The 16,926-nt window shown below is 33.8% G+C and overlaps 1 protein-coding gene and 1 pseudogene across 1 annotated transcript in view; one reads left to right on the top strand and one right to left on the bottom strand.

Moving 5' to 3' along the window:
* The window catches only part of PTPRQ (protein tyrosine phosphatase receptor type Q), a 189,965-nt gene extending 178,146 nt beyond the window's left edge, over positions 1–11,819 (top strand). The window contains exons 40-45 of the mRNA XM_045553305.1: positions 387–521; positions 714–839; positions 1,659–1,807; positions 4,817–4,952; positions 10,175–10,298; positions 10,549–11,819. Coding sequence (XP_045409261.1) covers positions 387–521; positions 714–839; positions 1,659–1,807; positions 4,817–4,952; positions 10,175–10,298; positions 10,549–10,586 — 708 coding nt within the window. The 3' untranslated portion in view covers positions 10,587–11,819. The remainder of the gene's footprint in view (positions 1–386; positions 522–713; positions 840–1,658; positions 1,808–4,816; positions 4,953–10,174; positions 10,299–10,548) is intronic.
* Positions 11,820–16,493: 4,674 nt separating this feature from the next.
* Positions 16,494–16,607, bottom strand: LOC123640853 (annotated as a pseudogene).
* Positions 16,608–16,926: the final 319 nt, after the last annotated feature.

Raw genomic sequence — 16,926 nt, 5'->3', positions numbered from 1 at the left:
CTTCATCTACGAAACAAAGATACTATTTGTATTCATTCACAAGGTTTTTATAAGAAATAATTAGCTGAAATATTAAATATAAGATGCTTAGCATGTTGCCTGCCAAAAGACTCAGACTTTGTGAGACCTTGATTAAGGTTCAATATTATTGTTACTATTATGTAGTTTTAATGTTTTATTCAATAATTAGAGATAAATTCTAAGAACAATTAGTTGTATACTATATCAAATTGTGAGATTAAAATTAGACATTGGAAAATTTTTATTGTAATATTTTAAAATATTATGTCATTTTGTAACTAGTTTATTTTTCAGGTAGTGATCAAAAAATAAAGCACTCTGTCTATGTAGCTAGTGATGAAGTGTATGTAATTTTATCCTTCTAGGGCTATTTATGTCCAAATGAATTTATTGCTACACAAGGTCCGCTACCAGGAACAGTTGGAGATTTTTGGAGAATGGTGTGGGAAACCAGAGCAAAAACATTAGTAATGCTAACCCAGTGTTTTGAAAAAGGGCGGGTAAGTTTTTAAAAATCTTTTCACGAAATGTTATTTTACAGTTGTGTTAACATATGTGGGAATATTTCAGGCAGTACTGTAAGTCATCAATAACTTGGACATCTATAAAGCTATTTTAACTTAGTAGCAATAACTGTGATATGAATCAATATACCAATGACTCTTATGACTGGTGATTTTCTCTGAATGCAGATCAGATGCCATCAATATTGGCCAGAGGACAACAAGCCAGTTACTGTCTTTGGAGATATAGTGATTACAAAGCTAATGGAGGACGTTCAAATAGATTGGACCATCAGGGATCTAAAAATTGAAAGGGTAAAAAAAATGGGGTGAGGGAACATGACGTAAAATATGAATGATCTAGATGTATAAAGTAAAATTAACTTCTAGAACTACCCCTCTCAAGGACACCTATATATTCAATAATGCTTTTTCTATTGTTTTCTAAACAGAATTTTCATTGGATATCTGCCATTGTGTTTAATTCCAATATCACATGGTTAAAGTGTATATCAACAAATTAGCATTAAACATGAGCAGAAAAAGGAGGAAAAACAATTAGATCACTAGGTTCATTTATTTAATGAAGAAACTGTAATGTTTGACTTGAGACAGCAATTTTTTAAAACATTCATCTCTATTTGAGTGTTAACAATTTGATTTGCTTTTTAATCCAGAATGAATACAGAAGAGATAGTGCAGGATCCTACTTTATTGGTCTATAAGTGGCTATATACACAGAAAATGATATAAAGGTCTTTATACTTTCTGACATATAGGACCGTCAATACCTATGTTTTGAATAATTTGTGAATGTGTTCAACTTTTGGGTCAAAATTATTTCAGAATCTATTAATCTGAGTGCTACAAAATGTTATACTACATTTGGATATTAATACTCTATATCAACATCTATTTCCAAGCTTTCTTATTGCTTCCATTCATACTGAAAGGTAGTTTTCTTTATTGTAACAATAAAAGATCTCTCTTATAGGAAATAATGAAAATAGACTTTGTTCAGTTTGGTAAATAGCTGTTTTTAAAAGATCACCTTTAAAAAGTGTGTTATCAATTGTCTTCAACCTTCATTGTGGTACTTAATGTTATCGTTCATTAATCTGTCACTTTTTCTAGCATGGGGATTGCATGACTGTTCGACAGTGTAACTTTACAGCTTGGCCTGAGCACGGGGTTCCTGAAAACAGTGCTCCTTTAATTCACTTTGTGAAGTTAGTTCGAGCAAGCAGAGCACATGACACCACACCTATGATTGTTCACTGCAGGTAAGAAAGCGATATTTTTAGAACCTTCTATTAAACACTAGAAATGGTCTTTAAACCCATTAGACTTTTTATTATTATGATACCATTGATTTTTTTATAGAATCTTAATATAGAATTGTTCCAGCTTGCAGTTTTCAAATATTTAGCATTTAGCATTTCTAGACACATCTACGATTTGCTTTTTAATATGATACCTCTAAATCAATCTTGACCTGGATCTCTTTCACAATTGGAGTTTGGAGATTAGAGGAAAATACAGAACATGACATGTCTACAACAGGTAAATTCATAGATACAGAAAGTAGCATTGTGGTTACTAACAAAGGGGGAGATGGAGAGTTACTTAATTGGTACAGAGATTCTATTTGGGATGATGAAAATGTTCTGCAAATGGATAGTGGTGATGTTTGCACAACATTGAGAATGTGCTTAATGCCACTGAATTGTATACTTAAAAATGGTAAAAAATGGCAAATTCTATGTTATTTATCTTTTACCATAATAAAAACATTTTTAAAAAATAACAATATCTTTTAATAATTTTTTCTAACAGTAGTATACTATAATTAATATGGTTAAATACTGTATGTAAGAAAAGACAAATTTATTCAATTTTAAACTTTTATTTAGAGGGAAAATCTCAACATATAGGTTAAATGATTACACATTTTCTGTATAATTTCTGGATTTTTAAATCATAAGAGTAATATATAAATGCTCATTATAAAATATCTGAACAATGTTTAGATTTATAAATCATGTAGAACAAAAAGTAAAAGTTTCACTTTTACCCTTCCAACTTAAAATGTTTCCATATACATAAAAATTTTAACATAATAGTATATAGTAAATAGTATAACAGTCTGCTTCTAAAGTCAGGGATTGCTTTTGTGTTGGCGTCATTGATAACTAAAACCTTTAACGGACAGTAGCTGCCTTCAGCTTCCCCATATCTTGCATATACACGACCACTGGCATTAAAGCCATTAAAAAAGAAAAGTATTTTCTCCTTTTTAAGCCTCAAAAAGAGTACAAAGAAATCACAAAAAATTGTGATTTAATAGATAAGAGAGATAAGAAAAAAGTATGCTCACATCAATGATCATCTTTATATATTACTTTAAAACTGTCTACTAAATATTTATCTGCAACCCTAACTTGTCACCTTGACCTTAAACTTCTACATTTAGCTTCCCATTCAACGTGACAAGTCCGAATGACTAAAGAATTCTGAAAATTTAATGTGTCCCAAACAGAACACTTGATGCAATCTCCAAACAATCACCCTCCTCCTTATTTTTTCCTATCTTGTTAAACCATAAGTCCCTTCTGCTTGGGCCAGAAGCCCTGGAGTCATCCTTGACTCCCTGTGTCCTCTCTCATTCCAGCCAATACCATGATCCCTGGCCACCTCTCACCTCCCCACTGCACTCCCACCTCCCTGGTTTCCTCGATCTTCTTTGAACACGCAGAACATGCTCTCACTTAGATTTGTTCTCATTTTACTTCCTCTGGCCCCCATGGTGCCCTCCCAGATATCCATATGGTATGCTGGCTAACCTTATGCAGGATTCTTTTAAAATATTACATTATCAGACACGCTTTTTGTTGACCCTGTCCTACCCTATCACCCTCTAACTCCTTAACTTGAGTCATCTCTTTTCATGGCACTTATTACCACTGGGCACATTCTTTGCCTGCTTATTCACGTACCATTGTCCTTTAAAATATAAGCTCCATAAGTGCAGGGACTTTGTTTTGTTCACCGCTGTACCCCAGATGCCTAGAACAGTGTTTGGCACTCAAAATATGTTAAATGAGGCCAGGCGCGGTGGCTCACGCCTGTAATCCCAGCACTCTGGGAGGCCGAGGCAGGTGGATCGTTGGAGCTCAGGAGTTCGAGACCAGCCTGAGCAAGAGCGAGACCCCGTCTCTACTAAAAATACAAAGAAATTATATGGACAGCTAAAAATATATATAGAAAAAATTAGCCGGGCATAGTGGCACATGCCTGTAGTCCCAGCTACCCGGGAGGCTGAGGCAGGAGGATCGCTTAAGCCCAGGAGTTTGAGGTTGCTGTGAGCTAGGCTGACGCCACGGCACTCACTGTAGCCTGGGCAACAGAGTGAGACTCTGTCTCAAAAAAAAAAAAAATGTTAAATGATTAAATGACTAATAACTCTGGACTTAGGTGTGTACATGTTGCCATAATCAGTTTTATGTTGTAAGGCCCATAATTTCTAAGGTCAAAGCATAGGAAATTGTTGATATTTGACTGTTTCTTACCTATACAAATAGCAGTTTCATGTGGATGAAAGTAATATTTATAAGACTAGATGGCCTTTCAAATATTTTTTTCAAATTGACTTCCTATTTAACCACATAAATACCTAGGGATCTTATCTTTCTCATAGGAATTTCTGAATTAATCTTGTGAGTTTTATCAGTTAACAGTTTCTATAGAGCACATGCCTAACCTTGAGTTTTAAAGTAATTACTTAAAAGAAAATAGTTTGTCAGTTTTATTATCTACAGGAGGTAAAAACAATTCTAGAGAAAAAAGTGAAAAGGTCACTTGGGAGACCAGTTTTCATCATGATGCAGAGGAAATGCTACATGGGCTAAATATTTGAGATTTTTAATATTTAGCATTTCTACTAAATCAAAGTTTCATTCAAAGTTTCTGATGTTAAGAATTTTTAATGAGTTTTCAAAATCTTCTCTATACTTCAACAACAACCCCTAAAATATCATGAAATAAGAGAGTAAGTTCGACTGGTTAAAAAAAAAAAAACTCACAATATTTGATAGAGTATTAATGATAATCATCTTGCCCTGTTAAACATTATTGATAACAATAAAAATCCAAAGAGGCTCCAGAGAAAATCTACCTCCAAATAAGAAAAGAAACTGTAAGATAATGAGCTATCATAGCTCATTATCTTTATCGCCATCAACATGAATAACCCTTTGCTGAATCATTTTCATGTAATTTCACTCTTTCTGCAGTGCTGGAGTCGGAAGAACTGGAGTCTTTATTGCTCTGGACCACTTAACACAACATATAAATGACCATGATTTTGTCGATATATATGGACTAATAGCTGAACTGAGAAGTGAAAGAATGTGCATGGTACAGAATCTGGTAAGATACTTAAACCTGTACTCACCGATGTCAGCTCTAGAATTTCTACATGGGCAATTTTGGTGGTAGCAGTCTGGTTGGACATGGGCTTGAAGATAGAGGGCCCTGTCTCTTCCTATATTATAATATTTGGGGAAGGCAACTGGTAGATGTCATGAAAGAACTAAAGCCCACATGCCATAGTCGCCCTTCAGCACTGTTACTGACTGCCCATCTTAACTTGTTTATACCGATAGGCATGTCGAAAATAATTCATAACATTTATTTATCTTTATCATTTAGCAACTCGGGAGCTTGAAAATGAATTCAAATCAATTCCTTTTGTAAACATGTTAAAAGTTATAATTGAGAAAACAGTTTAAAATATTGACTCTAATGAGGTTCTATGAATTTTACTTGTCCATATTTATTCCTATTGCATATGAGTACTAATAATGATTATGTAGCATGTTATTAACTAAATAACTGAGAGTTTTCCATTTGTTGTTTTGGTTTGTAGGCAAAAAATATGTATAAAATATGTTTTTTAATTTTAAAAAAATCACACAGTATAATGACAGTGAGATGAAAAACTCTCTATTGAGTGTCTAGTGGTTTCCAAGTGCTATACTAGATCCTTTACATGTATTATCTTATTTAATCCCGATTTAATCCTTTACTTGTAAAGCAAGGCTAATAAATCAATCAATAGACTAGGTATTATTGGCTCTGCTTTACAAATAGGGAAGCAGATGTTTCAAGAAGTTGAGTGATACTTCGAGGTAATATTACTAAAAAATGTCAGAGCCAAAACTCAAACCCTTGTCTAATTATGATATACAAGATGTTCCTATCTGTAGCTTTGGATTGGAGTTTGTGTGCTACACAAATAGAGATTTTCTTGCGGTAAATACACAGATCTGCTGTTAACAGTATTTTCCAAGTTATGGCCAAGAAAATACAAGCAACATCAAAGTTGTTAAAGGTATGAGAAAATGGAGTTCTCTGCTAAAATAAGAAAGAAATTAAACTGATCTTTAAAGACAAAATTTCTTAGAGCCTTTATCATAATGTGCATTGGCAATTACAAAGACAGAGCCCTTGTGGGCAGCTTTTCCCAAACTTAAATGACTGGGACTCTCTCAAACCTTTTTGACTATAAGCTTATCATACCATGTTATGGAACATTAAAGTTCTTAGGAAGATATTGCTCTAGACCAGAGAAATCCAAACTTTTTGGACTGAACATCCCTTTCAGGAAAAATTTTGAATATTCAACTCCAATACAGATATATATTTATTTTTAAAATGCAGTTTGTATAATTATGTAAATTATGAAACACAAGCAAAATAAAAAATTGAAACATGAGATAAAGATCAAGTAAACAATATTTTGAAAACCTTGCTAATTGCTATGGCTTCAAATTACCATTAGGGATTTTGAAAAGAGAAAATATACACACAGGACAAAGTACTTCCATTTTGATAGTGGTTTTAAATACATATTTTGAATTAATTATAATTTTTTAAAAAGTGATCTAGTTTTTTGTCAGATCTGATTACACTGTTGTTATTTTTACCTCCTGGTATGGCTACAAGTTTATTCTAGGAGTATGAAAACTGTCAGCCCTGCCAATTTCTTGTCATTCATTTTGGCTGGCATACCTCTTTGTAGGAATCTTTTTTAGCCACTTTAATTCTGAAGATTGGGTAGGTAAAACTAAGTAATATAATGTAATCCATATGCATTTCTTTACATGCTAAAAGGGAATAAATGAGTTATCAATCTTCTCTCAGGATACTTCAGAAATGGAATGTGACATGTGACCAGGGCCAACTTCATAGGTAGGCAACCTGTGTAGTTTCACAGATCCTCGTGGTCAAAAGGGCCCTGCACTTGGTTTAATGTTTGCTGTCACTGTCTTGGAAATCTTCATAAATAAATTTTGAGGAAGGAACTTGACATTTTGTAGTGGGCCCTACAAATTACATAGCTGGTCCTTAGCTAAGGGTCTTATGAGGGTTCCAGTATCGATCCAACTATTAACCACTATTAAAATTTATTTTCCTTCTTGTTTTTAGTTAAGGATAACTAGAAAGCTAACATTTTCCTCCCATGCTCCTAGGTGTGCACATATACACAGGGAGCAGTGCTCTCTAGCTGGCTCTCTTGGATAAGATACAGAGTGCAACTGATTGTTTCCTTCTAGAGTCTAGAGTCGATTTTAAAATAATAAAAGTTGACAAAAAATTGCCATGTTCTACAACGTTGTAGAATACCACTTTGTAAAGAATGTGTTCAAGAATTTCTATTAATAATTTTACCCAATTTATTACTCAATGTATGTTATAAACTTCATACATTATGCCTGTTTAACCAGCCAGAGCAAAATGTCGCAGCTTGGGTAGAGGAATGGAAAGCACAAGGTTTTTGAAGTCAGAGAACTGAGTTCAGAATCCAGCCCTGGTAATTGTTGGCTCTGTGGCTTTGTATAATTAGCCTTTCTGAGTTATTGCTCTTTTGTATGGTAGCTGTGTGACACTTCACTAGCTTGGTTGTTTTTTTTTTTTTTGGTATTAAGAAAAAATATCTAGCTGTATCCAGGATTATACAAGAGGTGCTAGCTATATCACCATTGTTTTTTGTGGCTGAGTAGAACTGCATGGTATACATATACCAGTCATCAACATAGTGTCCAGCATGCACTAAGTGTCCTACAAGATTTCACTGGATTCCCTCCTTGCTGAAGAGCAGGCACTTTGAAGTTGTCTTTCATTTGTCTTAGGTCCCACACATTAAGCCCTGTTACTGTCTTTTCCTTGTGGGGAAAAATGGGAAAATGATCACCCCTTGGCTCCAGTTCTTATAAACCAGCACAGCCTTGCATAAGAGTGGTTTCTTATTTTCTTCTGTTGCACTGAGGAGTGATTCCAGCTTCTATGAAGAATGCTCATGTCTCAGCACATACTACAGCAGCCAAGGGCAGGGGTGGGGAGGCAGGAACCTCAGCAACATACTGCTACTAAAAGGCATCAGAGGGCATGGCCCATACCCAGGAAAGAGCTTTGATCCCTTTCATTCAAAAAACAGTGCCTTGTAGCCCCAGGAGATTTGAAAGTCCTTTCTAAGAGAATGCTCTGCAGTAAGATAATATCCTAACATACTTTTGGTGCCTCAAATAAGGGTTAATCTGTGTTAGTCCCTTTCCTGATCTGGATTCTCCTGAAAACATGCTAGTGTGAACTCATTGTGAAAGGAAAAAAAACTAACATATTTTGGCTGCCTAGTTTTTTGCCAGGCATTTTGTGTTTAGTCCTTTAATCTCGCAATATAGAGGTCCCCCATATGAGGAAATTGAGCATCAGAAAAAGCTTAATCCTTTTGTTTTTTATGTGCACGTATGGAAGTAACACTTGGGTGTCAGGCAGATGGGAGGGTGAAGGAGGTATGGGTAAATTCACACCTAATGGGTGTGGTGCACACCGTCTGGGGGATGGACACACTTGGAGCTCTGACGTGGGCGGCACAAAGGCAATATATGTAACCAAAGCATTTGTACCCCAGTAATATGAAATTTAAAAAAAAAACTTAATTCTTAAGGTAACATGGCTAACTAGGGTAGAAACTGGGATTGAACTTTTTTCACAACACTACACTACCTCCTTGGCAATAACACACAATGGCAGAGGGACCTTGGAACCTGTAGGACCATCTGATGGATCTCAGCCTTCTCTGCTGGCAAAGTTGACACTCATCATTCTTTCCAGTGGAGAAGATGAGATCAGGACAGTCAGAAGCTTCACTTATCAAATGTGACTTCAAATTCAAATGCATTAAAAAAAAATAGAACTCATATATTTAAATTATTTTCAAAGAAATTATATTGTGTCAACATATTTCTGCCAATTAATGTTACTCATTTTGTCACATATGCTTGAAAATATTCTTTTGGGGATTACCTTGAGAAGTAACTTACTAGCAATTTCAATAGGATTTTTACTACTTTATAACAACACTTCATTTCTTACCAAAATTGAATTTTGTCAACTGGATCATCTGCCTCACTTACATAACTTGACCTCTCACGACTTTTGGATATTCTCCGAATTACATCTGACCTTAAATGATAAAGATTGGCTAGCTGTGAGAATTAAATGAGACTAAGTCAACAAACATTTATTACGCAACTACTATGTGGCAAGCACTATTACAGGCAATGGGAATATAGCAGTGAATATGACAGTGTTCTGCCCTCATAGAACTGACATTCCAGTAATGAAATGTTAGTGGAAACATTTTGTAATCCACAAAGAAATAGATAGTCCTAATAATGACCAACAATTCCTGAAGATAATTTCAATAGAGGAGTTCTGAAAAGGTTTTAAGGTATAATAGCAATAGATATGAATATAATCTCTAAAGATGATCACTTGTGAGGATGTTCTATTTAAATTAATTGTCAATTTGTATATATGTCTTAAACATTTGGTGATTTTCCTTTAAAGCCAGATGTGTTTCTTTGTACAAATAGGATGATTTAAAATATACATGTTTTTAGCCTTAACTACTTTTGGGAAAGTACAGTCAGAAATGCTAATAGGTTACTGAATTATATTGAATAAATTTAAAGAATCCAGATGGTATGGAATTTAACCCAAACATTCAGATGAAATGTTAGTAGTCCTTGTCCAGCACCTGATGCTTGGATATTTCAGTGGCCGACTACTTTGTATTTATGAATCAGAACCAGATACTTGACATTAAGTAAGCCAAATGACCAGGTGATTAGCAGAATTGTGAAGCATATTTTAAATGTGCTGATGGTGTACAGATATGCCCACTCACCAATTTTAAAAGTAAATTTAGCATCTGCATTCCAACAGTCATTTGAACAAGAAAACTGTAAGAGAAATTATTCAGTTTGATCTAACAGGAAAAAAGGAAGCTCATAAACAAATTTAAGTAATATAATTTTCTACTTTTCATAATCATTGCCAAGAAAGAATATATTAACGCTTGGTGTTTAATGACAAGTACTAGAAGAAAACTTGACGCTACAAGAAACCACAGGAATTTAGAAAGCCTTATGTTGTAGACAATCATTTATACACTACTGTAAATTTTGTGCCTCTAACTTAGCTATTTAACATTTGTTGAATTCAATATTGCTTTAACAATATAACTTCTCTTATGAGAAAAATCTCCACCCCATTTGTTTAACCACTTTCTCTTTGGTGTCTAGGCACAGTATATCTTTTTACACCAGTGCATTCTGGATCTCTTATCAAATAAGGGAAGTAATCAGCCCATCTGTTTTGTTAACTATTCAGCACTTCAAAAGATGGACTCTTTGGATGCCATGGAAGGTAAACAGAAACAATGTATTCCCAATTTACTAGTTTACCACCTATAGCAGGAACATTCATTTCATAATAACCACATGTTAAAAATGTTTTAGAAACTGAGTTAGTGCACAGATCAATTATTTTCATTTCTCTCTAATCCAAGTCAGTATAATAGCCTTTCAGTCTGCCTTGTATATTTGCCATGAAACATTTAAACCTTTTGAACTGTCATCTTCAATACTTTCTTGTAATGTGTTACTTTATGTTATAGGTGATGTTGAGCTTGAATGGGAAGAAACCACCATGTAAATATTTAGACTGAAGAATACAGCTGGAAGATATTTTCAAATCCCAGGGGCCAAAATTACCCCCTCATTCTTCTGAATTGAAATGTACAACCTTAAAGAAATCTTTATGCTTCCCTTACTGTGCCTTACCAAATGGATTGACCATTTTATGAATAGTTTTAGAAAATAGCTAATTCAGCATAGTTATTTGTTTTGTACAGAATAAATATTATACGTTTAAAATGTTTAAGAAAAGACATCCCATAGGTTTTTGAAGTCCTCCATACTTATGGAATAAGCCAAATATAAAATTACTATACTAGCATTAATGTTTTAATGTGAATTTTCCATATGTATTGGATTTAATTTTGAACAAAAGTTGTAAATGTTGATTCAGTGGTGGTTATTTTGGCCTCCAGGGTGTTGACGTATCTTGTGGATAACTTCCAGGACTGTCATAATGATCTGTACTTCCACGTACACCCCTGTGTTTTGAATCTTCTGTTTTATGAGTGCTGAGATATCATCTCATGATCCTGAACAGCTGAACAGTAACCCTCTGACACCGCAGGGATTACTTAGCCTTTATACAACGCACAGTAGCTCTTTGGGGACACTTAGGGCTATTTAAACTGCATTGTGATCAGGTTGAAAAAATAAATGGAAAAATTAAAAGTGCAATTGCACATATGAAGTTATAGAGTACCTTTCTAGCCTGCCTACATTTGTACACTTTCAGGGGCAAGTTGTACCACTGTATTGTAGGTTCAAATACATAGTTACATGTATTGTAGTATTTGCCTATTAGATATATATTCAACTTGATATTAACAATTTTGAAGGATTTCTCAGAAATCTATAAAAACAATAATAATAACATGTAGTGTGTTGCAAGCTTGTAAACTAATGATGTGCTGGTGTGGTGCCAACAGAGAATTCTGAAGAGATTATGGTCGTTATTTCATTTATTGAGGTTGAGTATTGAGTGTATTTGGTGGAACCAAAAACAAAGAAATTAACCAGGTTGTAGCAAATTAGAGATTTTTTTTAAAGAAAATCTTTTAGGCCCTATCTTATTAAATAGTGAGAATGTACTGAGTAAGTTTTGAATTATATGAAATTATTTTGTCAGCTTTCAATTAATGGTCATAAAAATAAATAGTATGAATTATTGTATTTCTTCTATGATATGTGCTCATTTCTGCTGCAATATACATAAAGAATGTGATGACCAATAAAATTGAATTTTAATGAATTACTTTGTAGCATGATTTCAGAAGTACCTATATAAATAAAAATTGGATTTTGTATCCATATTAACATATAATTGTTATATATTTTAATATAAAATAAAAACCATACACATAAATATTATATAATGATATGATATAATTTATATATTAATAATATAAATAATTAAGATATAATCATTTCCCAAAACATCCATAGATAGTAAATAATTTTATTATGGAATTTACCACCAAGAAATGAAATCTTTTAGTCTCATAAGCAGTCTTTTGAAAAGTGTTACATTTGCTTCCTGTTTTTTCAAGGCAAGGAAGTATAAATAAATACAATCTAATACTGTTCCAACCAACAGGTTTACACTATAGAGAGTTACAGAAAACAATAAAAAATGATGAGAACTCTAAAATATTCAAGTTGGAGTTATAAGTTCTTCAGTTTCCTTCATGTCAGTCACTGAAAATATATGGCAAGCCAGCATGGGCTTTTGTATTCATGAAAGACAGATAACATAGCTTTCAGAAAGTATTGGTAAGTTACTTTTTAATATATTAAATGATTTAAAGAAATTGTTCCATCTACAGGCCAGTACATTTTCTATCATATCTGTATAAACCAGCTGTATAGAACATAGAGTTTTAGGTTTGACTCACGTACATGTGTGTACTTAAAGCAGAGGTGTAACGTTAGGTCTGCTCTAAAACAGCGCTTTATTGAAGTTTATACAAATCACCTGGGGATTGTGTTAAAATGCAGATTTTGCTTCAGTAAGAGTAGAATAGTACTTTCTAGCAAGTATTCAAGTTATAATATTACTGCCTGATCTCAAGCTATACATTGAATAATACATGAATTTCTAAAAGACATTAGTCAGGATCAGAATAATTTTAGATCTACCTGAAATTATTTAATATATGTTTTTAAAAAAAATTTGGCTTTATTACAAAAAATTGTAACAGAGCACTTATTAAATATGTATAGCTCACAAGCTGTATCAAGAAACTGTAACTGAAATTAAATTGAAACTCACACATTAATGATAACTAGGTTTTCTTTTCATTATAATGTGAAATGGCCAATTTATAGCCAACTTCTCTAGGTGGCTACTAAGTGCTAATTAAAATAATGAGGAACATCTGTAACATGTTTAGATCAGATTTGTCAAAATAAGTTGACGCACATGTACAATAAATGAGCAACATGTGTTTCATATGAACCAAATGAAACTGGAGCCTCTTAGAATGGTTTGCCAGAGACGAGAGCAGCTGTGGGTATCACCTCTACTTTTAACCTGCTTTAAAACGCATAATTTTCTTCTTTCAGTTTATAGGTGAAATGTATAATAAGTCTTTTGCAGAAAAACTAATTAAACCTTGACCTCTTCATAAAGGAATGGTGATTTGCTCCACATATTGTACCAAAAATTAGTTTTCAAAAATGAAATTTAAGTTCAGCAAAGTATTCTATAAGTCCACACCATTATTATGATAATCAAGTCCATTTTCATTGACCAACTTTTAGAAAGCTCCTAGTGAAATTTTTAAAAGAGGCCTAGGACACAAAATGATATGAAATTCTCAAATGAATAATATTAAAAAGTGAAAATATGAAAAAAACTTTATAAAGCATAGTCTTGGCAAAACAGCTTACCTTCTTAGGACAAGTACTATTTCATGGTAAATGACTTTATGAGTACAGTTTCCACATGAATTGGTACACCCACCAGCTTATGGAGGTGTTCTGATGAACAGATTTGATCACACATATGAAAATGTTTTGAAAAGTACAACAAAGTTTACAAAGTTAAGATAATGTTGGCCAGGCATGGTGGCTCACGCCTACAATCCCAGCACTTTGGAAGGCCGAGATGGGAGGATTGCTTGAGGCCAACAGATGAAGACCAGTGAGACCCCTATCCCTACAAAAACAAACAAAAAATAAACAAATAAAATAGCCGGGCATGGTGTTGCACACCTGTAGTCCTAGCTACTCAGGAGGCTGAGGCAGGAGGATCACTTCACTTAAGCCTAGGAGTTCCAGGCTGCAGTGAACTGTGATCATCATGCCACTGCACTCCAGCCTGGGTGACAGAATGAGACCCTGTCTCTAAAAAAGAAAAAAAAGATAATCTCTCTTACCAAGGCTGGTCAATGTGTAATGTTTATTAGTAAGATAATGAGATAATGCATCCCATTTTAAGACTGTATGCTTTGTGACATTAGTGCTATATTTGTATGTCTGTTTCACATGGACAAACCCAAGAGAAAATTATGGCAGATATATTAGTTCGCTAAATAAGATGACTGATACTTTTTTAAATGAATGATTAAGTGCATTCTTAAGGAATTTTCTGATTAAAATGAATATATAGACATGTACACAAATAACATAAAATATGATTTGACAAACAAATCAAGAAATATTTTTATTCTAGATGATTCAACTGGACATTCAGAATTAGTGTCTGCAATATTGTCCTTTGAAAATAAAACTCATTTAATAGAAGATAATGAAAAGCATTATTCTCCTCTGTTAATAAGATTGTATTTCTAAAGTCACAACTGTAGGCTTTTAAAATATTCATTAAAAGTATTATTGGATTGGGAAGTCATTTTAGTAAATTATAAACCTTTTAGCATACTTAAACATCCATGATCCCTATTAATCCTTACAAAATTCTTTAAGATCAGCAAGGTCCTATATTATAAGAAAGATAGTGAAATCTTAATTGCTGTACCCCAAACTACGTTTATTAATAAGGGTGGAAGCTGAAGTTAAAACTGTGTTTCTGTGGCTCCCACAAAGTACTCTTTCCATAACCCTATGCAGGTCTTTCCATAAGCCATGCAAATGACATGCCTTGTATAATGTAAAGTGTTTATTATAAATAAAGATTATAATCATCATATGTCTCAGTTCCCAAGTAGAGATTCTCTGCTAATCACATGAAAATAAGCAACAGAATCCACAAATATTTTAAGAGATAAATAAGCTCTTTTATTTTCTTTTTTTAGAGGCATAGCCTCCCTCTGTCACCTAGGCTGCAGTGTAGTGGTGTAATCACAGTTCACTGCAACATCAAACTCCTTGGCTCAAGAGATCTTCCTGCCTCAGCCTCACAAGTAGCTGGGACTACAGGCACACACCACTATGCCCAGCTAATTTTAACTTTTTATTTTTTTTAGAGATGGTGGTCTTGCTTTGTTGCCCAGGCTGATCTTGAACTCCTGGTCTCAAGCGATCCTCCTGCCTCGGTCTCCCAAAGTGCTGGGATTATGGACATGAGCCACTGCACTGGCCCTTTAAGTAAGCTCAGCTCTTAGAATGAATTTAAGGGAGTAAAAAGGAAATTCTTTGATGAATACAATAACATTAAAGAAGGAAAGTGAAAGAACTAAAACAAAGATTAAAATATTAAAAATGAAGGGAAAAAACTGGAATTTAGGAATTTATAGAATTATGAAAATAAAGCTGAAAGAAAAAAAGAGGTTTTTAAAGTTGGAAAGCTCCGTAGCATTTCTATATACATATCCTATGTGCATATGTATATATAATCAAATACTATCAACCACTTTACTGTAGTAATAATGAAACAAGGAAGAAGAGTAAGAAAAGGAGAGAAGAAAGAGGAGGAAAAGGACAACTAGAAGACGATATAGAAGGAAGAAAAATATAATAAAATAGAATAAAAATTGAATAAAAGAAGAATTGGAAATTGTAATTAAAAATAGCATCCACAAACATGAAAATGCCTTCTCTACAGTGTTCCTCTTTTTTCTAGACCTAAACCAAATTACACTATTTTACTGCTTTTTAAAACACATCCTAAGCATTCCCAGTATCATGCTTTGGCTCCTACATTTCCCCCAATAACTATTAAATAAAACATTTCTTAGTATATTTCTGAAGGCATTTTTGCAGATTTTTGTCCACTGCTTTTTTCCATTTACTAGATTGTCAGCTGCTTGTGAATGAGGACATTTTCCTCATAATTTTATCCATGTAGCATTTAGCATAACCTATCTTACACATGAGAGAAACAAATGTGTTTAATTGAACTTTGCCTTAGCAGAATTAAAATAATGTTGCCTGTGTGACAGTGTATTTTCCTACCAATTTACACATGCTAAAATGTCTTTTCAGTCAGGGAGCAAACAAACACATCTGGATCAAAGATAAATGCAGCTGGAAGAGCAAGGAAAACTGGCATATAGTAATATATCATTTGTTCTGGATTATTAGTTATCCAGAATGAAACAAGAACTTGATAGTGTTCAAAAAGCCTTAAAACAACTGAAGATGACAAAAAGGAATTCTGTACAATTGGGCAACTTATTAAAACTTATTAAAAAGTAATTCATCAATGGTCTTTTTTTTTTTTTTTACATTATAGATATTCTGACAAACTTGGTTTTCCAGTTCACAACAATCTGGACGCAGCGAAACTGATGGCTTAATCCTTATATTGAGTGTACACACACACACACACACACACACACACACATACTCCCTATTAAAAGCACATATACCTTCAAAACAAAAAAATTGGGGGCTATTTACTGAAATCCAACTATTTCAATAGCCACTAGAAAGAACAAAAATAAATATTACAATCAAAGTCCCTGAATCTTTAAGAAAACATTTTTTCTCTTTCACTTTCATTATGTTTACTTTTTACAGAGACAGAAATGGGTTTAGCGTATTTTTTCATGAATTTGCAAGTCATCCTTGTGCAGAGGCCATGCTAATCTTCTTTGTATCATTCCAATTTTAGTATATGTGCTGCTGAAGTGAGCACTAGCATATTTTTTTTAAACATCTCATCAAAATTAAATAGACGAAAAAGATAGGGCAAGGCAATTTTGGAAGAAACCTGGAACAAGATATCCCACAGGGGTGAAGCAGGTGTTGGAGATGCAGAGGCAGAGCCGGATTCAGCTGCCAGCGTGCACATGCACGGAGGCAGACACCGGGTCCAGAGAGTACAGTAACGAGCAACAGGTGGTAAACCAGGCTACCAGGACACATGAGAGCAAACTAGTAAGAGGTAGCGTATCATAACAGGCAGGTGAAGCAAGGCTAAAGAGAATCCAGGAACAGGCGCTGTGCAGGTCCAA

The sequence above is a fragment of the Lemur catta genome, chromosome 6 (genome assembly GCF_020740605.2).
Source record: "Lemur catta isolate mLemCat1 chromosome 6, mLemCat1.pri, whole genome shotgun sequence".
NCBI lineage: Eukaryota > Metazoa > Chordata > Mammalia > Primates > Lemuridae > Lemur > Lemur catta.
The sequence above is the reverse complement of the archived record's forward strand: the minus strand, read 5'-3'. Positions and strand labels throughout refer to the sequence as shown.